Raw genomic sequence first — 24,276 nt, 5'->3', positions numbered from 1 at the left:
CCAGCCTCCACCGGGCCTGTGAAAGGTTATCCCAAATTGACATTTTCATTTGGGTTCCATTTATATAATAAGTTCTCTTCTCATGCATGGATTTAAAACATGCGCCTCCGTGAACCCGAGCGCAGGACAAGCAATGATAGAAAACGAATGCATGGCAAAAGAAGTCCACAACAGAAAAAAGTTCCGTCCTGTCATGACTTTATGTAAATGATAAATGGAGTGCACTTGTATCGCACGTTTCTCCACCTTAACAGTGCTCAAAGTGCTTCACAATGGCCTCTCACCCAGTCACATATCAAATAATAGCAAACAACAGCCGAATAGTGCAACTTTTATATGTACATCATTTTGCATACACAAGAAACCAGTGATGTGATATCATAAAAAGCATATGTTGTAAAAACAGGTGTAACATTTTTTTTGATGTGGAAGAAAATACAGGTTAGTTACATGTTTATTTCTAAGTACACACCACACGTCCTAATGCAAAAGGATAAAAGTGTCGCTTAAGTCTCCAATGTCTATAAATTGCACCATTATTTGTTTTATTATATGGTCAAAAACTTGCAATGCAAATATTTATCCTGTTTTTTTTTATTTATCAATTTCACTCCTAGGCTTTATTACTGATTATCCTACACATAGGGTGAAAACATGTTATCTTGTCTATTCCAGCCGTCCGAGGGGGAAAGGAAAGGTTACACTTCAGATACATATCCACGGAAAATTTGGAGTCAACAGATGAGAATTGAAAAAGTGACGGCAGAGAGGACAGGCAGACCAAACCAAAGCACTTGGTGAACTTGCCAGAGGCCTCCACAATGAAAGTCCGCTTGTCATCAGTCCTAACCACTGCACCATGATGTCGCCCTTTAATTTTACAATTTTGCAAAATGAAAAAAATAATAAAAACACTTTGATTCAGAATATAATGAACACTGCCTTTAAAGGCCTAGTGATCGAAATTGATGGCATCTAGTGGTGAGGAAGCATATTGCATTATAAAGTGCAATGTTTTGCCCATGGCCATGCTACCATGTTTCTTTGGTTTAGCTTACAAAATTAAACCGCAATAATAAAACTGTGAGGCTAAGGCTTGATCCTTACTGCAGAAAGTCACTTCAGCATCTCTAAGCTGTAAAATCATATTTCTCATATTGATCCATTGATTGAGTTCCTCCTTGATTCTCTTATACTTGCTGTGATGACACTGCAAAATCACAGAACCTTCAGCACATCCACAATTATTCATTTTAAGTGATTTTATTTAGCTAAATGTATGTAAATATACACTTTTTTCCATTTGATGCCAAAACCCCAGTAAGTCTTACACAGTTGGCAGTGGAGGCAAAAAAAAAGGCACTATTACATCTTGTATTATGTTGATACATCATGTCCAAGCCGCAATACAGGTCTGGAATTGTTCCTCATTTTACTTTTTCAGAAATAATTCAAGTTACAGTTTACTCACACTATTAAATGGACACTTGTTTGATTACGTGTATATATACAGCATATGTACAAAGTCCACAATCAAGATCTTCTAAAAAAAAAAAAAAAGACATTATAGTGACACAAAATGTAGGATCAATTATTACAGTCATCCTGTTGTATCTTCAAATCATCTACTATTATTGTGATGGCTGTCAGTTATGTAAATAAAAAGGCCAAAGACGCCCCCCCCCACCCCACCCTGCAAAAAAAGACCTCTCGCAAACATTGCACTTTACCCACACAGTCAAAAATTAAACATTTGATCACTCATAAAATGTCCACATACACTTCACACTTGGAATGACTTAGTGATTTACTAACAGTACAGTGTACAGTATGTTTCAACGTGTATTGCCACTGACACAATTGTCCTGCCTATGCAGCTCTACTAAGCAGAATCCACTGTCTTTAAAAACATCTTTGGTCCACATCTCAGCTTCTTTCTTTCCATATGCAGTCCTCTCTGTCCCCACCCTTCTTCTTTCTTCCTTCCTTTTAAGGAGCTATCTGTAAAAAGGCACAGACACATTCAGAACAGATTCAAGAGGGGTGGGCACTTGACTGAAAAACTACTCAAAACAATCATTCAGGCATTCTTACCTCAAATCTGCTGTAAACCTTCCTCTCCTTCCTCATGCTCTGGATCTTCTCCAGCAGTTTCTCGCGGTCCTGAGTCGACTTGGGCTGCCCTCTGCTTAAAGGCCTCCCGCCCGCTTCTTTGCCCCTCTTTGCATTTTTGTCGGCCTCGTCCTCCTTCTCGTCATCGGTGACGGGCACCTCCTTGCTGGCCTCGCTCCTGCTCTGGCTGTTGGCAGAAATCTGCTCGAGCAGCAGCTTGGTGTCGTCTCGGAGGTTGCTGCTCGACAGCACGTTGGCCGTTGAGGAGTGGTAGCGGGACTGGCTCGCTCGAGCCTGCTTGGACTGTGGCGAGACAGGGACCTCGTCTGGCGGGACCTCTGGCAGTTCGGAGGAGTTACTGTCGGCGACTTTGTCGTTTCTTTTCTCACAGTGGGCTGATTCTTGGACGGCAGCTTGGTTTATCTCGTGCGTGGCTTCGGCATGATCAGTTTTCTCCTCGTCAGCGTTCGATATCACAGGTTCCTGGTGTGCTTCATTCTGTCCGTCCTTTGTACCATCTTCATCAGTATCACCACTTTGCTCTACGCGTGGAGCCTCAGAAATCTCAGATTCAGGTGTTTTGCATGGCTGATGTTCTTCCGTTGGGACATTCGGGATGGCTTCAACTGGGCCACAACTGCCAACACACGGGTTCGTTGGAGTTTCATCTGAATCCGCAGGCACGTGCTCATTAAGAGAGGTAGATTGTGAGGGGCTATGCAAAGGACTCAATGTTTTTTCAGTTCCAGGGGACAGATCTGGTTCAACAGACTCAGTTGGAGAACAGCATGACTCTCTATCAGCTGAAATCGGTAAGACAAGTCTTGCCAGATTAGATTTGGAAAGAGGCGCCACTTTGATTGATGGATCTTGTTCAGTTGGCGACAGTTCTGTTTCTGCCAAGAAATACTGAGGCGAAGGGATTTCTGAGGAAGAACTTTCACCACTTCCATCATTTTGGTCAAACTTGGGTTTGGTTAAACTCGAATCGGGTGATAAAAAACCAGGGGGTGTGCTATAAAATTCATCCGATGACCCAGGATCCTCCAATTCTTCATCCACAACACACAGAATGGATCCATCTTCTGATTCATCAACGTCCTTTTCTGAGGCGGCCTGTGAGCAGGATGCTTTGGGGTCTATTATTTCACAGGTCTCCAGTGAGGGTGTGTTTGCCTCTATGTCTGCAGGGCACGTGTCTAGGATATCATCAGATTCTAAATGTGCAGAGTCAGCGTGAACGGTCTCAGATACCGCCAACTGGGAAACGGAATCCAGGTGAGGCGGGGTGGACTCAGGCTTAGCTTGACTTGGAGATCCTGGTGATGTTTCCTCTTCAACTGGCTGGGCTGAGGGGGTGATGGCGTCATGTAAACTTGGGGGCGATATAACAGAACTTGAGGTTGACTCCTCTGGGGTAACACTAGAACTTTCCAACTCTGATGTAGTGTCGGGAGGACTGGAGCTAGAGGGTGATTGTCCTGGGATAATCTCCGTGCTTGACTCTGAGTGAATGTGATCAGAGGAAGATGGGGAGGGGGTGGAGGAGGAGGAGGAGGCTTCTAACTCAGTTTCTTGCTGTTCCATTGGAGGAGAGTGACTCCTGGCTACCGCAAGAGCTGATCCAGTATTTGGGATCTCTGAGTCCTCTGAGGCAGTCAAAGTCAATGGTGATGCCTCAATTTTGCTGCTTTCAGTCAAAGTAGCCTGACCTGCTAAAGAATCAAAGCTTTGGGTTTCAACTTCAACAGTGCCCTTGTTTGGAGGAATATCACTTGCGGGAGTACAATTGCTAGCAGGACTAGGTGGAAAAATGTTGATGCTCTTTTCTTCTGTGAGGTTCAAAAGCTTTGGTTCCTTTGTTGAGTCACTCGGTTGCAATTTTGGTTCGGCAGACGCAGGAGGTGTAGCCTCTGGTTGGCTGCTCTTCACCTCTGAATCAGTGATGATCTCAGGTCGTGCGTCTTCTTCAAAGACTGGGGCGGGGTTTAGATCGTTCTTGACCTCATTCTTGTCGTAGCCAGCAGTCTGACTGTTTTCCACACACTGATCACCTGAACCACAGACGTCACTTGAAACTTTTTGTTCCGCATTTTCCACAGTGCCCTGTTCTTTGAATAAGCCCATAGATACTTCAGGAGTCACTATTTTTACAGCAATTTCTTCTGTATCAGGCTTCTCTGCAGTGGCTTGTTTTTTGAGTTCCGGTGGTGCTTTCATAGGACCTTTCACCTTTACAGCTTCAGCGGCCTTCTCAGCCTTACGTTTGGCTGCCAACTCTTTGAAAAACATCAGCCTCGTGTCAGGGTCATTCATATCCACAAATGACGAACCTGTGAGCATGGATATTGGTGGTTGTGTTGGTTGATCAGCTGTTGACAGCTCAGCTTCAGAGGGCTTAGAATGAGGCACTGATGCGTTTGGCAAGTTCAACGACTCCTTCGTCTCCTCAGCCTTTGATGAATCTTTATCCGCCGCTTTACTCTTTTCCTCCTCTGTTGTTGACGAGTCCGTGGCAGAGTTGTCAACGGTAGCTGACTTTATGAAACTGCTCCATTCTATAGGCTTCCTTGCCTTTTTCCTGTGTGCAAAAACCTGAGAGGCAAATGTTGTTTTCCCTGGTTCGGCCTCACTTTTGTCACCTTCCTCATCTTGATCACCTGGAGTAGTGTTGTTATCTTCAGATGAATGCTGCTGATCCAGGGAGCTGAATATCAAAGAGGATCTCAACCTCGAGCACCTGGGTATTGCTGCATTGTATTTCCTGCGGAACGAGTCGTCCCGGAGAGGAAGAGAAAGTTTCGGCTCCTTGTGTGTCTCTGCCTCCTCAGCCTTCTCCCCCTCAGTTGTTGAGGACGACTCTGAAGGGGTTGGGGTTGGGGTTGGGGTTCTTTTGGCTTCTATTGGGGCCGCTGAAGGTTCATCTGGCGATTTCTTTGTATGTTCTAGAGCAGTGTTTTTAACATAACTTGGCATTTGACTTGGTCTGGGTACCACGGGCACTTTAAACTCTCTAACATTTGGAATTTTAGACATTGGGAGAGCTGCAGCTGGTGCGGTTTGTTGACTGGGATAAGACGGCTCTTCGAAGGGATCTGATGCATCAGGTGGCGCCAACGGGAGACCTTCGTCTCCTTTACCGTCATACGTACTGAGGTATGAACTAATCCTCCAGTCTCTTAGCCCCTGCTTCACTATTGGATCCTTTCGCCCAGGGTCAGGTTCCAGGAAAAAATGCTTCTGCTCAACAGGATTTGGAGGTGTGGGCGACGTCTGGGCTATTCCCCGTCTTCTGGAATAAGGTGAACCGTAGGGCAAATCTGGTGTGGGCGCCAACTTATCTGAACCCTGGTCAAAGTCAACATTTCTGGTAGAAGACAAATAGTTCAGCACCGGATCAAAGGTTTCAGGCGGCTCCACCTCTGGGGGTAAAACAGATTCAGAATAAGGATCTGCTAAATAGTCCTGGTTCCAGAATTTGTTATATGCGTTGTAGTCTGTTTCTTTTCCTGGACCCATAAAAGGCTGCTGCTGCCTGTGGAACTGCCGCGCATGATCATCTAGCTCTGGTATTCCCTGTTGTTGCAGGAATGGGTATCTTCCAACAACGCCTTCAGCATAACTGTGACGTTTGAAGGCAGGATTATCCATCATGGGCGTCCTGTGAGGGCTCGGTTCAAAAGACGGATCCACACGTGCTTGGTGGGATGGAAACCTGCCAGGCATGTCTGGGAGGCCGTGAAAACTTTCCCTCTTTTTTTTGAGCGGCTTCATTCTCCAATCTACATCCTTGCGCTCGTCATACGAATGTCTTGGCCATTCTTCTGGATGAGGAATTTCAGAAGGCACAAATTTCCTGGGGTCTCTATACAATAACGGTCTTTCACTCGGGTACTTCTTGCTTTGTACGAGGCTGAATTCCTCCATAGGATCAAACATCTGTTCAATTATCAGCGGCTGGGACTGAGCAAACAGAATACGAAACTCCTCATCAAAGGTTGAAACCAGCTGTCCAAGGAACAGGTGAGCCATGCAGCGGTGAATCTTCTCAAAAGACCACATAAAGCTGGAAAACACATGAATGAAAAGCTTCAGGGTGGCATTAAAAGGCTGGCAGATATGTTCCAGTTTTTAATAAAATGCACATAAACTGAATACAACTGAAATGATTAAATTAAAGCAATACAGTGCTCTCTTCTGAATATGCTCACCTGTAGTTTCCACTCAAAACGGCCCTGCAGTCTGTCAACAAGAAGCGATCCATCATCTGACCTTTAAAGGATTTCCCTGAGCGGCAGTGATACGTCATGCCAGACACTGTTCTCACTCGTAAAAACTGCAAGACATCAAATCACCCAAGAGTTATTATTATGCTCTGGCCTTACAGTAGCGTAGCTACATCTGTAGCTAGGTGGCAGCATTGCATAAGAACGATCACTGAAAAAAATCCAGAGGAAAATGGCTGAATCGGCAACTCGTTTTCACTTCAGTTGATACAAATGAGACTATTAAAGTTCTATGATGTATGTATGTATAAAATAGTTTTGATTATCAGTATTGCCAAGCTGTACACCAGGTTTTGGATAGATATATGTAACATTATATATATATATATAACACTCATTTGATACATCTTGATTCATTTATGCGGAACAACAATGAAAGTCAAAAGGAAACTATCTGTATATAAATGAAAGAAGCGAGTACATAGCAGGGACAGACACACACAGGCCAAAACTTAACAGTAACTCTCGTGACAATGAAGAGAGTGTGTTGAAGACTTTAATAGCTTTTGAGTCACTGAGCACATGATATTCATAAATACACAGCCGCTTCCCATACTCCTACAGTCAGAGGTTGGAAGTCAACTGTTCCAACAGCTTAAGTGTGCTTTCAGTGCTCGTGCTTAAGAGATGCTAACATTAGTTTGACCATTTGACTCCAGAACAGTTGTTCCAAGTTTCTAACATGCAACTCTCAATATGAACAAAACATTTTTTGGAAAATTTTCATTGTTGTTCTATTTCTATATTCCTTAACTAAAAACTAAACCATAGATGCTGTTGTGTTGTCTGTATGTTGTCTCTGTTTCTTTTCTACCGTCAACAAAGCTCTCAGCTTGCCAGTACATGAACATAAAATAGTACACACTGTACTTTCAGATACTGTAATTCTGTAGGTCTTGGCAAAAATATTAAAATGCAACCGTAATACGATACATAATACTGTCGGTATTAATTAGTTGGAGAGTAAAGAGTAGATCAGAATAGAGCCTATGCTTTTTTGTAATCTTAACGCTTGAGGAAACCCAGTGCAGCACAGTTAAAAAAACAAAAATAAAAAAGCTAAAAATAAAAATAGCTATCATCTTATTTTAATTAGTTTAACTGTGGCAGCTCTTCATTCTATTTGATTGTGCTTATACCTCCTCAGGGTGGGTTGCTGGGAACTGAGGGAAGTGTCAATTCACAATTCTTAACAGGAATATGCTCTCACCTGAATGCTTTGTAGATTCACTCTACAGTTGGAAACCATGTTGATGAAGTGATGTGTGTTCTGCTCGTCAAGAAGGACGTAGACAGCAACGTTTCTCATGGCAGCGTTGAGAATATCATGAAAGATGTCAACATCCGTAAACATGTCCATCACTATGGCGATCACCTGAGGATGTGAAAATAATTAGTTGAAATGAAAACGAAAAGGCAGAACTGAAGTTCCAGACATCACTGTGCCTCCAAGATGCTTGATCAAGAAATGACACACGTACCTGCTGGGCATTCTTGATGAGTCGTCTGGCCTGGTCTTTGATGCTTGGCATGTCAGTTTCAGGTGGGTTGACCAGAGTGGTGACCTCCGTAGGTCCAATGAAGTGCTGCATTTGAGGCCAGCCGAGGTCCAAACCCGGCGCGTCCAGGTCCGAATGCAGCGGCCAGTACGTGTCTGAGGATCCATCTCCGCCAGTCTCTAATGAACGTGGCTCAGCGACGCTCTCCTGAGGAAGCTGAACCGACTCCTGAATGTACTGAATCTCAGGGGAGGACAGGAAGTCCACAACATCCGCCTTCTGCAGAAACTGATAGTACCCTTCTAAATCCACCTCAACCAGCGCGTCAATAGCCAAGCGGTACTCTTCTCGATAATGAGGAGGGAGGTAGTTGGGGTCCATGGGGTTATCCCCTGCCGAGGAACACTGAGAACGACGTGCCATAATGTAATCTGAAAAGTGGAGTGGACAAAAGCAGACATATTAGCAGGCATCTGCTGAACGGACTGTGAACTAACTGTTAAAGTGACACAGACAAAAGAACAGAACCTGGGAAGCTGCGTAAACAAAGCAGAAAGAAGAGGAAAACCCAGACAGACAATTTTATCACAGGTCCAATACATTAAAACTTGGAGGATTGTGTCAGAAGTGGTCAATCATAACTTAACCCACGCTATTTAATAAAATCCTGACTACCTCAACACACAGTTTTACTATGTTATTTTAAACTGTGAAACTATTTCAACTACCTAAAATGTTATTGACAGTAACGTCGCCCAGCTCACATTACAGTACCGTAGTAGCAGCAGTAGTAGACAAACGTGAGGCGCGTTTTCTCGGGATTTATTGCCAACATATATATATATATATATATACATATATATATATATATATATATATATATATATATATATATATATATATATATGTATATATATATATATATATATGTATATGTATATATATATATATATATACATATATACATATATACATATATATATATATATATATATATATATATATATATATATATATATATATATATGTATGAATATATAAAATAACTCCTAAACACTATCATTAAACAACTTATTTTCCCTGAGTAAGGCGGTTGAATCGAACCGAGGTTTAGATGGGTCATGGGTGTGGCTTCTCCCGCGGGTCCAAAAAGTCTCCATTTGTAAGTTCATGTGAAACCGCTTGAAACGGAAGCAAGGAGAAAATATCCTTCAAAACCAAACCAAACACGCGAGGAAGGGGAAAAAAAAAAAAAAAAAAAGCCCAACAAAACACAAGTCGCATCCCACAGTAAACAACTTATTATTATAAACTACCGCTGTGCGCCGACCAGAGACTATGTCAGGTTTTCGCCGACAACTTTGACTCGCCACATAAAGTTAACGTTTGTGTACGTTTGTGTACGTTTGTCCCGAGCCACGGCACACCGCACCGTCACCGACCATATGTTACACTACTGGATACAGCGGAAAAACTCGGAATCAAACTTACACGTCAGTTGTCGGGTCGAAACAACTTGGAGCTCGTCATTTGGTTTTGTTCACCATGTTTTCTTCTTCTTCTTCTTCTTCTTCTTCTTCGCCGCCGCCGCCGTCCAGGTGGGACTCCAAGAGACTTTCCAGCTACATAGCTTTGTTACCCTCCGTCACCCAGCAAAACCAGTTTAATGTCATGCTTGAGGCATGTTGTCGAAAATGTCGAAGGCACCTCTTACACACACGCACACACACACACACACACACAGTCACACTCACTCACAGGGACTAGTAGAGCCGTCGCACCGTGTTCGCCCCGCCCGCCTCGGAGGTTGTGCCCTGCTGCCTGATTTCTGACAGCACGGCGGGGCTCAGCGGGCCTGACCTGGGATCAGATACACACCTGAGCTATCTGTCTATCTGTCCACAGAACAGGAATTTGTGCACGAGCTCGTTAACGACAATTAATTATTGACTTTAGTAGTAGGCGTGATGTGTGTGTGACAGTGCAGAAGTTCTGCATTCACAGGAACAACTGCAAAAGTGCGAGTTTCACAGTAGCGCCCAGAAGAGTGTCACAGGATAACTGACAAATATCAATTTGCCTGATTTTCTCTTTGTGATGTATTTTTATGTTAATTATTGCAAGAGGGTCACAGGCTATATTCCCGACTATATTTTGTGAGGGATTTGCTTCTCTTTGTGTCTGAGTGGGTTCTCTGCTGGAACCCCACCTTCCAAAGTCCAAAGACATTTATTTATTTATTTAATTTTTTAAATTTATTTATTTAACCTTTATTTACCCAACCAAGCAATTAAGAACAGACTCTTATTGACAACGGGCATTGACATTCATCTTAAACAAGGAGACGTGAAGGCAAAAACAAGGTCATACATTTTACAAAAACAACAGTTAATAAATAAGTGCATTTCAACAATGACAGTGACAAATACTCAACTGGCACAACATACATACACGTCAGGCTTCTCAAGAACTCTGAATATCTGCAGTAAATGTAACTGGCAATTTATCCATGGTGTAACCCCACTTTCACCCCAAGACGGCTAAGAAAGACCCATGGGTGATATGAGTGCAGGAGCAGCAGATGGATGGATGGATGGATGGATGCATATTTGAAACCATACTTCATAATTCTGTGGTGGCCATGGGTTTTTGTTTGTTTCGACATGCAAAGACAATGAACAAAACAACTGACGTGTAGTTAAAAACAACATCACAATTGTTTACGAAGTTGATGGGCTAGAGGCAATACTAATATTTTTTATTCATTACATTAAAACATAAGCTAGTAAGATTTTTTCAAAATTTCTGCCTTAGATTTTACAGCCGGAACAAATTGATTATTAAATGATGGAAAATGTTTGTGGCAATAACATGGTTTTAGATATAGGGTTATACATCACCTTTTAGGTCACATTATTTACTTGTTTGGTTTATAACTACAAATTGCAGCTATTACCAGATAAAACAACTGTGCCTGACAGCTGGAGGACATGAATTATTACCCAACTGTACAACTTGTAAGAAAGGAAAAATGTCAGTAGACATGTGGCTAACATGTTGTCAGATAAGAAATTGGTGGCCGGATAATAAGAACAGGAAATGCATCGCCCAACCAACTACGAGTTTGTATGGAATGGCAATTAAGTACATTTTTATTGTTAGATTTTCACAACAGACCGTTAAATAGGGTGAAATTAAATGAGTGGTAATAAAGGGTATTGAGACTATCTAAACCATACCCCTTATGCTAATGAGGTCATGAAAACAACACACGTGTGGATACATCTTTTTGAAAACATTTTTGGTGCCCTTTGGAGAGGGTGCAGCCTAATAATATAAACAAAGGAATAGTACAGTAGAAACCTCACTGACAAAACAACAACAACAAACAAAACAAAGCCTTAGGCTGCCAACACGCTTCTACTGCCAACCAGTTTCTTCTCATGATTCACAAACAGGTTTTTTTTTCATCAAAGGTCACAAACAGATTTAGCAGTCAATCAAGAGGAGGCACTTTTAATCCACAATTTAGAGAGAGCAAGCATGTGGAAACTTGCCTTTGTTGTTCAAGGGAGGCCATTTATTGCTCCCAGACAGTGGGGGCTTCTAGTGCATGTTTAGTTAAACCCTGAAAGGAGAGACAGAGAACCAGGGAGAGAGGACTGGCGAGAGAGGGGGGAAAGAGAGAGAGATACCTAAAATAACCACGTCAGGACTGATCATACGTAGAGGAAGTGATGCAATGAAGCAGCTCAAGTGAAGACTTGGAGACAATTGATTATTGTTCACTCGAGGCACCACCCAATGCACACAGAGGAGAGGTTAGAAACACTGAAGCGAACATTCTTGAAGGTTATTCATGATTGCAACACAGCATGCCTCGGTGTAACAATCCTTCACAGCTGCACTCTCCATCTTGCCTGCTGGCTGTGACTGCCATCACGGTTACAAAACGTGAACCTCGAGGTCTGAGTCAGAGCCAAACCCTCCCCTATCAGTTTATCTCCAGGAATCCATGAATCACAATGATAATATAAACACTTATGTGACGTCAAAATGGACAATTAGTGTCAAACAGAATTACACTTTTACACGTTTAACTGTAGGTCGCAACAAGGTCTCTTTGATACAAATAGCTGTGTGCTTGTACTGTACATTGAAGCCATTTATCTTTTTCAGTCTGATTGTGATCCATGCTACTGAAGCACTCTCTTTCCACCCTTTCTTCAAAGGATGCCCATTCCTTCTCATTAGAACCCTTTCCTGAACCAGTCCTCAAGCCTTGTGTTAAGTTCATGTACTTCTAATTTTAGAATCTGTGTACATGTTGGGCATATTCTCCTAAACAGTTAATCACTTGGATAGTGGAAAGCAATTGATGTATTTCACATAAACCAGCCACTTTTAGACTTGAATGGAAACAATCGGGAGAACAACATAGCAAACAGTGCTGAAACTCACGATAACAGCTGTCACTAAACTCTTTGAATATTAACCTAAAGCTTAACTTCATAGCCTGGGTGGGGATGCATGAACTGTGAAATCTCTTTACTGATGGGAAAAAAGAAAGAAATCTTTTCAAAGCAGCTTAACAGCAGGATAGCAATATTGCTTGTTGGTCTGTTAAACAAGTTTGTCTTTGTATTTGTGTCATCTCAAAAGTAGGTTAATCTGATCTCAAGTCATAAAAAGTCATTTAAAGAGTATCCCTAAACATAAACCCCTATCAGCCATACACACCCTGCCTTGAAAACACATTTATCCTGCTGCACTGCCACTTTATATTAGACAGGAAGGACGTGTTCATCTGTTGTTAATAAACTGGTCAAGGCTTTTTGACGTGCTGACATAATAGGGGGAAGAGAGTGGGGAAGAACACCAGCTGCAGAACCCATTTACAGGGACGGGTCTTGCTTCAGGATACAGGAAGTGTTAGCACTTCTCAGGGAGGTGAGATCATGTCTTTCCATATATATAAAATTAAGGAAAACTCGAGTGGATGATGAAATGACGTAAGCACACCACCCTACTAAAATGTAGAGGCGTGGAAGAAACTGCAATTCTATTTAGAGTTGTAGTGAACCACCCTCATGATAGGCTGAAGAGTAGAGTCCCTCTATATTTGTCACTTAGAGAGGCTATGGCAAATTCCTCCCGTGCCTTTGCGCCTTTCATCGGCCTTGTCAAGAGGGTTTGATGGTAGTTATCGGTCAAGAGAAAAAACACGGAATGTGCCACCAGAGTGCCTCAGCTCCCATGTAGAGAAAGCAGCTAACAGGAAACCCAGGTGAGGCAAAGGCAGAGTGGCAGGCTCATGTCAGTGTGGAATGTATTGACACTATTCAGCATGGAGCGGTGGTTCCCGGGAGCACTCAAGTACAGGCGTTTCTGTCAAAGCCCAAGTTAAAGGATGAGATGCCCTGGTTGCACACAGCGCGTGTGGCGCTGAGCAGAAGGGGTGAATTTGAATGTGATTTGACTGTCATTTGGCTTGTTGACATCCTGCAATGCATTTCAATCTGTGGAACTTGGAGCGGAGGCATCCGTTTTATTTCAAGTCTTTGCTGTACTTTTCGTCGCGTGCCTGAGGTGTAGCTTCCATTCTGTGTGGCGCTGCTACAGACAGGAGTGGCCATACAAAAAGGAGGCGCATAAAGGGTACGAGAAGAAAATACAAATGCTCTCTTTAATAAAATATGAAAGATAGGTAGTAGTTATGGCCACACCCTGGCACTGTAGCTCACTGTACAGTTTATGGTTTCATCCTTCAGGGTAAATTTACACAGGCATGGGGAGAGCAGTTGTACACAATGGCAGTGGCATTGCTGCACGGCAGTAGAAAGGACGAGGAAAAGCGGCTGTGCTTACGTTATGCAACATTCCATCCTTTTGTATGTCTAGCTATGATCTATTGCATTGTACTGCCCACTTGTAGAGAGGCACTGTGCACTGTGGCACTTCCTACTTCTACAGCACAAACTGGAATGTCCTGCAGGGAGACGGGGACACGTGTCAGGAAAGCCATCATATCCTTCCAATGCGTCTTTGATGCAGCAGCAGCAGCAGCACAATGGCCTGCATTCTGTCGGCGGGGCAACCTAAACAAAACGAGGCGATGGCTCGAGCACATCTGGAATTAATGGTTTCATAGCTAATGCACAGCATCCCGTTGATGTCACTCCTGACATCAGAGATGAACCCTGTTACCTCAGTAGAACCACAGAAAGCTGAGTGACTTAGGCCAATGCACGAAACAACTGCATAGAGCTTTGATCGTCTTTTTTCTCTCTCGAGCAAATCAATTCCTGTTCGCTAATTTATTTGCCCTTGAGCACCTCCACTTTGACAACCGCTGAGCTTAAATACAAGTTCAAATACAGAGGCAAGCAGGTGTAATTAGGTGAGACTGCAAAATCCAAAAGGATTACTCCTTCTCAAGCAAACGCTCTGAGTTCGAATCACAGATCTGATTTTCACAGATGTTACATGTAATCTGTGTTTGATTGTAAATACCTTTGTCTGAACCATAGTAAAGTATGTTTTGTAAGCATGTACTGGAAGTATGGTTGCAAAAGTCAAGAATGTAAAATTGTTATATCTGCCCCAAAACTGGGGCCAAAACAGTATTTTGGCAGCAAAAGAAGGCACGCACTCACACACACACACACGCACTCACACAGAGAGAGAGAGAGAGTGAGAGAGTGAGAGAGAGGAGATTTCAGAGTTCAGGCTTTATTAGGAATGCTTTGGATTGCTGTGTGCACATTTGGGGATCAGTGCGAGGTTACCTAAGGTTTTACTTTATTGTTATAAGATCAAACCTCGTTGTAATGTTTTATTGTGCTACCTCTACCTAAAAAAAATTATACCATGAGGACTTTTCTGACGACTGGAATGTTGTTTGTCTAGGTAATAAACCAGGGATAGTATACTACATTCTTCCAGTATCTACCACGCAATTTAAAGGCGCCGTAAAATATTTAGAACAAATGGACATTTTTGGAATAATGCGTTGACAAAACAAGTGTTGATTTGTAATTCATTTGGACCTATAGCCCCAACCCCAGCAAATGATATCTTCCTTAGGGGAAATAATTGACTCTTATCTCACATTATGACTTAAGAGGCCAAAAGAGTTGAACAGCAGACACCAACAATGTCAGTTTTCTTATTTGTGCAAACAAAAAGTGTATGTTTTTGTATTTTTCAAAAATGTCATACTTTTTCATTTGCAAAAAGATGAGAAAATGTACAATAATATATTAAAAGAATACATCTGATACATTTGCTATTATCATTCTACGGCAGACAGCAATGCAATGACTATTACAGCTTACGTCAGAATGCCGACTGATCACTATTAAGGAGAAGAACATTGGTTAAACAACCATGAACTCTTTGAACGGACAAAATGCATTTTCGCGTCTAATTAAATTGTATAGTTGTTCACAAACATAAAAACAACAACAGAGAACAACTGCACCTTGATGCGTTGTATTTGTCGTGACCTTGTAAAACTGCTTTAATAATACAAAAGAAGAAGACGTTAAGCCAATCCGCCAGCACGGTGCTGGCCCCACCCCCTTTCTTAGCGCGCGCCGTCTGTTCAAAGATCGCCTTTTGGTAAGTGTGATGCACCACCATCACGTAAAAGGGGCAGCTCAGTTTAGCATTTTTGGCCGAAAACACAAGGACACAATTAACATTCTTTAACTTACATACGTTTTTCTGGAATCAAAAGAAAAAATATTCCACAAATGTGTTTTGTGGTTAAAGCAGAACGACGTATTTAGCTCTTGCGAGTGAGACATCGTTTTGTTTATTGTATCCCTGTTACTACGCGTGTGCTGGTCGTGGAGCCAGTGATGCTAAGTTAGCATAAACTTACTACTTTTCCTACACAATTGTGTGCACTGGCAGCCAACAACCGTTGTTGAAGAGCACTGAACCCGCTCGGCCGAGCTGTGATCATGGCTGGTGTTATCCGAAGGCTCGACGAGACCGTCGTCAACCGGATCGCTGCTGGAGAAGTCATACAGCGTCCTGCCAACGCCGTCAAGGAGCTGATAGAAAACTGGTAACTGATCATCCTCGCTTGATTGGGTCTGACACCGTGTTCCTGTTTGTTTACTTAGCATTGTGTGACAGAAGTAGCTGTGTGTCAAGGTGGCTTTTTAATACCAGGATCCAGTGTTGTTTACATCGTGGTGCAGTCACATCCACAACCCTTCGTAAAGTATAGTAGTTACACCTGTTGTGGGAGAGAGCTAACCGCGGGTTTCCCCCCCATATAACGTGTGTTTATCACCTCTAACGTGTGCTCGTTGACCGCAATGTTGCAGTCTGGATGCCAAATCCACCAATATCCAGGTGACGGTGAAAGAAGGTGGACTGAAGCTCCTGCAGATCCAGGACAACGGCACTGGCATTAGGGTGGGTGACAGGGACACGTCTGTCTGTCTGTCTGTCTGTCTGTATGCAGCATGTATAGTGAAACTATTGGAGGGACTCCAGCTACACTTTGTAGTTGCTTTTGCTGAAATCAGTGGGACGTGAAACATCAACACTCTTGTTTCTGTCGCCGAGGCAGAAAGAAGACATGGAAATAGTTTGCGAGAGGTTCACCACCAGCAAACTCCAAACCTTTGATGATCTCTCAGCAATTGCAACCTACGGCTTCAGAGGAGAGGTAAATGGCCCTTTGTCAGGATTCACTGTATCAAAGTTGCACATTTTCCCCAACCTCTTAATTACACTCACCTGCGTTTCATTCGCAGGCCCTTGCCAGCGTAAGCCACGTTGCGCATGTGACCATCACCACAAAGACGGCAGATGCCAAGTGCGCCTACAGGTATGTGTTCCTTTTCCTCCTCCACCTTTGCACGCTAAGAGCCACACAACACAAGCTCCTGTGAGGTAATGGGTGTGTTTTTGTTGCAGAGCCAGCTACAGTGATGGCAAGTTAAAAGGTCCCCCAAAGCCATGTGCGGGCAACCAAGGAACACAGATCCTCGTGAGTTTGTGGATGATTTATGCTGTTGAAGAAATCCAATCCTGTGGATGCTCTTGAAGGTGTGAGATTTCAATTCCCCCCCCCCCCCTTTTTTTTTTTTTTTTGTTGCAGGTGGAAGACCTGTTTTATAATGTGTCAACGAGGAGGAAAGCGTTGAAGAGTCCCAGTGATGAGTATGCCAGGATTGTGGAAGTGGTCAGCAGGTCCGGCATCTTGGTTCTGTCCACTTTTTGTTTCACACTTCCTGCTCCTGTCACATTTATCATCAGCCTTTACTGACACGTTCAAATGATGTCTTCAAGGTACGCCATACACAATTCAGGGAAAAGCTTTTCAGTCAAGAAGGTAAGTTAGTTGTTGGTTTCTTCATTCATTTTAACAATGCTGCCAAAGCCGTGGATTGGCTCTTTATTGCTCCTCAGAGTAATATGTTCCTGCATGGTGCCAATACATGAGCTGCCTGATAGAAATACTGTGGAAAGTTAATCAATTGCTATTTTGTAATTTTGCTATTGCAATCGCAATTAATAAAATGACACTAGGGCTGTGCGATTAATCCATTTTAAATCGAAATCTGATTTATGAGTCAAAATGATGTTAAAAAAAAAAGAAAATCTTAAAATCGATTTTCCTCTCGCATGCTTCCAGGCTGTGCGCCTTGTTTTACAAAATGTGAAAGTTTTGCATTGTATTTATTCATCGTTGTTCAAGATGATAGAAAAACCTTTTATTTTTAAAGTGATGTTTGGTGAAAGGCAGTTGAGGTTGTCACTTTATCCACAAGGGGATTCATTTGTGTTTGGTGCTTAAGTTTTCACTTTATTCCCAAATGAGGGAACTTCATCCTTGTTTATGAAGAACCTGCTCATTTTCAAGTGAAGTTTGGTGAAAGTGAGGTTCTCACTTCATTAATCCCAAGGGACTCATCTTTGTTTGGTCAAGGACACTGTGAATGTTGTCACAAGGAGGATTTACAGTGTCTTTCAGTTGCACTTCATTCCAATAGGGAAATTTGTTTTCGTTTTTTTTGGAAAATAAAGATAAAATAGTTGAAATAATTTATTACATTGTCTTTTGGAGTTTTGCCAAAAAAGGAAAAAAAATCTAAATTGAAAATTGAGTTTTCAGGGGAAAAAAATCTGGATTTTATTTTTGTCCAAAATCGCCCTGCCCCTAAATGACATTGATGCGTAATTAAATCCTATTCATCTTTTGCATATATTCTGTCAATCAGCAAGGAGAAACCGTCGCCGACGTGAGGACGCTGCCCAACGCGTCCGTGGTAGACAACATCCGCGGGGTTTTTGGCAACGCAGTCAGCAGGTATTAATATCTCGGTGACAAGCGGAAGCAAGGCCTTTGATGTTGTGCGAACTGGTTGTGTCGTGACGTTGCCTGCATGACTGGCCCTCTGGCGCGTTCCCAGGGAGCTCATCGAGGTCGGCTGCGAGGATCAGAAGCTGGCTTTCAAGGTGAAAGGCTTCGTCTCCAACGCAAACTACTCGGTCAAGAAGTGCATCCTCATCCTCTTCATCAACCGTACGTAGCGCTGGAAAGACTGCTAATACGTCGGGGGGGGGGGGTTGCCGATTGCCTCTTTGCTAAACAAAGATTTTCTCCCGTGACGCCGCAGACCGTCTGGTGGAGTCGACGGCGTTGAAGAAAGCCATCGAGACGGTTTACGCCGCTTACCTCCCCAAGAACACGCACCCGTTTCTTTACCTCAGGTGAGGTAACCAGTTTCACACTTCTTACTTTCCCTCCCTCCCTTTAAAAAAAAAAAAAATCGGACTTGAATCTCAACTTTGTCAACCTCCCGGTGGCAGCCTGGAGATCGCCCCGCAGAACGTAGACGTGAACGTCCACCCCACGAAGCACGAGGTGCACTTCCTGCACGAGGACAGCGTGATCGAGAGCGTCCAGAAGCACGTGGAGAGCAAACTGCTGGGCTCCAACTCCTCGCGCACCTACTTCACCCAGGTACAGCTTGGGTAGGATTACAACGACGGCACCTCAGGCTGCGTTCAGACCGCAGGCGAATCTGATTCCAAATCAGATTCCTTCTCGAATCCGATTTTTAGGGCTGACCGTCCACACTGTTTTTAGCAAGTGTCCAAATGGGATGTGGCTCGGTTCAGACAGGGCCACATTACTGACCCATTTGACAGGTTGCTGTAGCAACGACGTATTATTGTGACAGCGGCAAAAACTAAAACGCCCCGAATGTGATTTCAATCCATCAGATTTTTGCAAGACGGATTGCAAAAATCTGATTTTCAGCCCATCCAGATTGAAACTGGACGGCTGTTTTGGAGTCTGAACAGTCAGAAACCGTGCGGAGCTGCAACGTAATGGAGCAGGCAGCAGTAGTAGAAAGCAGCAGTCCCTGGACAGAGGAGGAAACTCACTGGCTCATCGGTGTGTGGGGAGATATTAGCTCCATTCAAGCCAAGCTCCAGGGCACGTATCGCAACAAGCGCCGCTGTTGCAATTATGACTGATGCTGGACGACGCCTCTGCTACAATGTCGTTGCTATAGCAACCGGTCAGATTGCTCAATAATGTGGCCCATTCGAGCGAAGCTCCAGGGCGCGTATTGCAACAAGTCGCTTTTAGTTTTTGCTGCTGTCATGATTACATGACGTCACACACTGCACGCACTGGACGACGCCTCCGCTCCGAGGTCGTTGCTGCAGCAACCTGTCAGATGGGTCAGAATTGTGGCCCAGTCTGAACAGAGCCACATCCCATTTGGACACTTGCTAAAAAAAAACAGTGTGGACTGTCAGCCCTGAAAATCACATTCGAGAAGGAATCTGATTTGCCCGCAGTCTGAACGCAGCATAAATTCTCTGATGTTACGCAACAGCGGCTTCCTTTTGTCTGCACTTTCTTCCATTTGCGTGATGACGACGACGACGATGAGCTCGTGCGTGTCGTGTTTTGCGCAGACGCTGCTGCCGGGGCTGTCGGTCTTGGGCGCCGCTGAGGTCAAGTCCTCCAGCAGCTCGGCGGAACCCGGTGAGCGAGTCTACGCCCATCAGATGGTGAGGACCGACTGCCGGGTGCAGAAACTGGACGCCTTCCTGCAGCCCAAGGAGAAGCCGCCTCCTGATCCCGAACCGGCCCGGCCCGCCGGCGCCGAGACGGGGGAGATGGACGACGCGGACCTGCTGGAGGCCCTGGGTGACCAGCAGGGGGAGGAGTTGCCGAAGGATGACGAGGAGGGCGAAGGTGCACGGAGGTGATTCAGCGTGCTTAGCTGGAGTGAAATCGTGCAAACAGCAGGAGCGGGTTGGTGACAGCGAGCTGCGAGTCAGAGCAGGAGCAGCCCGGGCTTGATCCTCTGCCTGAGTAAACTTGGGCGCACGCCTGCAGGGGATGAGTAAAGTCACACGTCATCCGCGCGCTGCGTCGCAACGGTGGCAAACGCACATTTCTCGCTCCTGTTTTTCACTTCAAGCGAAAGCGTTTTGTTTTTTAGCTGTGACACGGTGAGATCGCATTTTGTCTGCGAGCCTGTCGAAAGGATCGTCAATGGCTTCGCTGATCAGGTCATTTCCATGCAATACTTGCAAATGTTTGCTGATTTCAGCCTCGTGGAGCAATCTTGACCAGACTTGCTTCCTTGTCTCTTTCGAACACACCCCCATTTAAAGAAAAAAAAAAAAAAAAAAAACCTTTTCCTGCCAAGAACCCCGACAACTTCCATTGCCATATAAGTGCAGTCCTTTTACCACTTTACCAGTCTTCTCTGTGGGCTTTCTTTTTGTGATTTTTTTTTTTTTTTTTTTTTTTTTTTTTGTCAAACATCACTCGGACACATTCTATTGAGTCACTCAGTCTGATAATATAAATGCATGCCGCCTGAGAACTGAGCACCTGACGCAAAGACATGAAGCAAACGTGACAGGATAAAGTCAAAGGTCTACTCAGATACACGTTTCAAGTGACGCCGTGTTTTCGAAGGCCACGCCCATCCGGTGGCCAAAAGTAACACTGCAACTCACTGTCGGTTGTTTCCCTCCTGACGGTGTGCTGTGATTGTGTTTTTATTATGGGACTTCCAGTTGCTTGGACAACGCTGAGTGTCAGTAGGAAGTCGGCGATGTTGAAATCCTTCTGCCCCCTTGTGGCTGAAGGTGGCAGCCGGAGCTTGCGACACATTTCATTTGTACTTCTTTCTAAACACTTCTCAGAACTCTCAATGACGCGTGATAACCAGCGTTGTTGGGATTACTCCATAAAAGTAATCCAACTACCGATTACTCCTTTAAAAGTAATCTAATTACTTCTTTAACTACTTTGTTTCAAAAGTAATCAATCACTAATTACTTTAGTTAAAAAAAAAAGATAAAGGAGCAGTTGAGAGTTGAGTTGTTTCCTGCACGTAACGCACAACAAACCACAATATTCTTTGATTCAGACGAGATGAACTCAAAATAATGTAATTGCTGTTTTTTCTTTTGCCGCCGCCACGGTTATTTTGGTGCGTCGTCGCACATCCATGTCCACGATGTTGCGCTCACGACCGCATCATCAATCTGTGACATCACTGTTTTCGGTTGCGTCTCTAAATTTCAGACGTTTATAAGATATCTTTAGCTTGCAAAATATTCCGGAAAAGTAATGAATGTAGTGATGTAATTACCAGTTTTGCCAGAGTAATCCCGTTACATTACTGTGTTACTAAAAAGTAGTTTAATTACAGTAGTGGATTACTTGGTAATAGATTACTCGCCATAGAGAATGTGATGATGAAGCAGAAATCTGGAAGGGATTGTGTGTCATCCGAGGAGGAGGAGGAGGAGGAGGAGGCGGAAGTCTCAGTTCAGTGTTGTGTTTGTGTTGTGTTTGTCTGCCAGGAAGCAACCGAGGAAAGAGTCGGATCAGCAGAGTGAGAGCAAAGACAAGGACGTGACGGCTGCTGAGGCGCCCAAGAGACGAGTCATCAAACTGACCAGCATCAAAGAGCTGCGGGCCGAGGTCTCGGAGAACACTCACAAAGGTCGGCCACAAACACTGCTCACACTTCATTTCTGAGGCAGTTACCTTCACCGAGTTCTAAATCACAACTTATTTTTCTAGTTTCACCCAAAAACTGGCCTTTTGTTTTTCCGCTTGCCAGAACCCCTGTGCTCGTTTCGCGCTTGTTATTTATTCTTTTTTTTTTTTTTTTTGCCCCAGGTCTGCTAGAAATGCTGCAGAACCACTCTTTTGTTGGCTGCGTCAACCCGCAGTGGGCTCTGATCCAGCATCACACCAAGCTGTACCTGCTCAACACCACCACCCTCAGGTCAAGACACACTTCCCGCCTCCTCTCAGACTCTCTTTCCCTCTGCTGTTGTTTTTTCTTGTGTTCCTCACACTGTGTTTTTGCCTCGCAGTCAGGAGCTCTTCTACCAAATCCTCATCTACGACTTTGGAAACTTTGGCGTTCTGCGACTATCCGTGAGTAAAGGGCAGGGAGACTGGGACCGAGGGGACGGCGAATGTGTGCAGGATGTGACCCCCTCTGACCCCGCTGTCCGTGTGAGTTCAGGAACCGGCTCCGCTCTACGACCTGGCCATGCTGGCTCTGGACTCGGAGGGGAGCGGATGGACGGAGGAGGACGGTCCCAAAGAGGGTCTGGCCCAGTACATCGTGGACTTCCTGAAGAGGAAAGTGGAGATGCTGGAGGATTACTTCTCCATGGAGATTGACCAGGTCCGTTCACACAGAATGGTCCCGCGGTATTTTAAATCCACTTTGCCCAAGCTCTCTAACAGGGCGCGTGTCTCACTTGAGAGTGACCCCGGAAAGACAAAAGACCACTTTTCAGAGAAAGTTATTTGACTCAGTCCTTCTGTGATGTCACAAAGGGCCCTGATACCTCTCCCAGGGAAGTACCAACACACTCACACTGGTATCTGAACTTCTGCTTTGTCTTTGTTTTTGCTCCTTTCTGCACGTGCAAAAGGTGCAAAAAGGCTGTTAAAACTGGGCGCTTTGACTGATGGCTGCCAACACAGGGCTAACTAAATATGCTCATCTTTTCTACAATAACATCTATAGACGTTATTGGATTTGTCAATGCAAGGATTCAAAATTAAGTAATATAGCATTTAAAATAAATGCTGTATTACTTCATAAGTCCTTGAGCAATATAACACGTAATCATATATTAATATAAGTACTACCAATAATAATAATAATAATAATAATAATAACAATAATAATAATAATAATAATAATAATTAAACCCCTTGAAAGTCAGAAGAGTTCTTCATTTTGCCGTCGGCAAACAAACACAAGGTTGTCCGCTGTTTTGCCCGGCAGGATGGGAATCTAACTGCTCTCCCCTTGCTGCTGGATAAGTACACCCCCATCATGGAGGGTCTCCCCATGTTCATCCTGCGTCTGGCCACCGAGGTGAGCTCCGCTTCGCACTCGTCCACTCCTAACGCGGCTCCCATCGCGCGCAAACCGTTAAAGCGTCGTCCTGTGTGTTTGGGGCCGCGCAGGTGAACTGGGACAACGAGAAGGAGTGCTTCAGAGACTTCAGCAAGGAGTGCAGCATGTTCTACTCCATCAGGAAGCAGTACGTCCTGGAGGCCGAGCCCGGAGACGAGCAGGTAGCGAGACGCGACATTGTGCCGTTCGTGACGTCGAATCGCGTCGCAAAACCGGGAAGCCTAAAGAATGAAAGAATGTGCCACGCTGGTTTTCAGGAGGGCGAGGCGACGTCGTGGCGGTGGAAGGCCGAGCACGTCGTCTTCAAGGCTCTGCGGAGCCTCCTCAGCCCGCCCAAGAGCTTCAGCGAGGACGGCACCGTGCTGCAGATCGCCAACCTGCCCGACCTCTACAAAGTGTTTGAGAGGTGCTAGCTGGGGTCGTCACTATCAGGAAAAATCTACCAAATGTGCTGCTTTCCTTTTTTTTTTTTTTAGGACAGATTTCTGCTGTAAATAAATATTTTGTATGAAGCAAAGCCTGAGTAAAGAATTCAAGTTTGTCGGGATAAGGAACCCTTAAAGCACGGGTGGGCAAACTTTTTGACTGGTGGGCCACAGTGGGTTCTAAAATGTGACAGAGGGGCCGGAGCAGAAGGATGGAGTGTTTTGGTGACCTACCTCATAGGGGGAAAAACATATCATGGGATATGTAGAAAACATGCTTTAACGTGTATTGAAAATGAGCAAATGCAAAGTTACAACAAAATGTGTTTTTGAAGCACAACGATATTTAGCTCTTTATTGAAATGACTCTTAAAACACTGAAAAATAGATGAAATGCAGCCGCTTTATTACGTACTTGCTATTAATATCATTTCTTCAAGTTCGGCGGGCCGGATTGAAAAGCTTACTGGGCTGCATATGGCCCCTG

The 24,276-nt window shown here is 44.1% G+C and overlaps 2 protein-coding genes across 2 annotated transcripts; one reads left to right on the top strand and one right to left on the bottom strand.

Annotated features, from left to right (window-relative positions):
* Window positions 1-1,244: 1,244 nt before the first annotated feature.
* On the bottom strand, window positions 1,245-9,687 carry fam83ha (family with sequence similarity 83 member Ha). Its single transcript, XM_076019089.1, has 6 exons — window positions 9,389-9,687; window positions 7,880-8,328; window positions 7,609-7,773; window positions 6,324-6,448; window positions 2,095-6,178; window positions 1,245-2,001 (listed from the first exon to the last, which is right to left on the bottom strand). The coding sequence occupies exons 2-6, from the start codon at window positions 8,318-8,320 to the stop codon at window positions 1,990-1,992; spliced, it is 4,827 nt and encodes a 1,608-aa protein (XP_075875204.1). The 5' UTR covers window positions 8,321-8,328; window positions 9,389-9,687; the 3' UTR covers window positions 1,245-1,989.
* Window positions 9,688-15,636: 5,949 nt separating this feature from the next.
* On the top strand, window positions 15,637-23,881 carry mlh1 (mutL homolog 1, colon cancer, nonpolyposis type 2 (E. coli)). Its single transcript, XM_076019084.1, has 19 exons — window positions 15,637-15,974; window positions 16,240-16,330; window positions 16,488-16,586; window positions 16,675-16,748; window positions 16,838-16,910; window positions 17,022-17,113; window positions 17,213-17,255; window positions 18,145-18,233; window positions 18,337-18,449; window positions 18,544-18,637; window positions 18,737-18,890; window positions 19,862-20,154; window positions 21,776-21,918; window positions 22,098-22,206; window positions 22,298-22,361; window positions 22,453-22,617; window positions 23,230-23,322; window positions 23,415-23,525; window positions 23,622-23,881. The coding sequence occupies exons 1-19, from the start codon at window positions 15,868-15,870 to the stop codon at window positions 23,775-23,777; spliced, it is 2,163 nt and encodes a 720-aa protein (XP_075875199.1). The 5' UTR covers window positions 15,637-15,867; the 3' UTR covers window positions 23,778-23,881.
* The last annotated feature ends 395 nt before the right edge of the window (window positions 23,882-24,276 follow it).

This window comes from Nelusetta ayraudi, unplaced genomic scaffold (assembly GCF_046127955.1).
Source record: "Nelusetta ayraudi isolate G7.1 ecotype Tasmania unplaced genomic scaffold, CSIRO-AGI_Nayr_v1 ptg000008l, whole genome shotgun sequence".
Classification (NCBI taxonomy): domain Eukaryota; kingdom Metazoa; phylum Chordata; class Actinopteri; order Tetraodontiformes; family Monacanthidae; genus Nelusetta; species Nelusetta ayraudi.
This window is presented reverse-complemented; position numbering and strand designations above follow the sequence as displayed.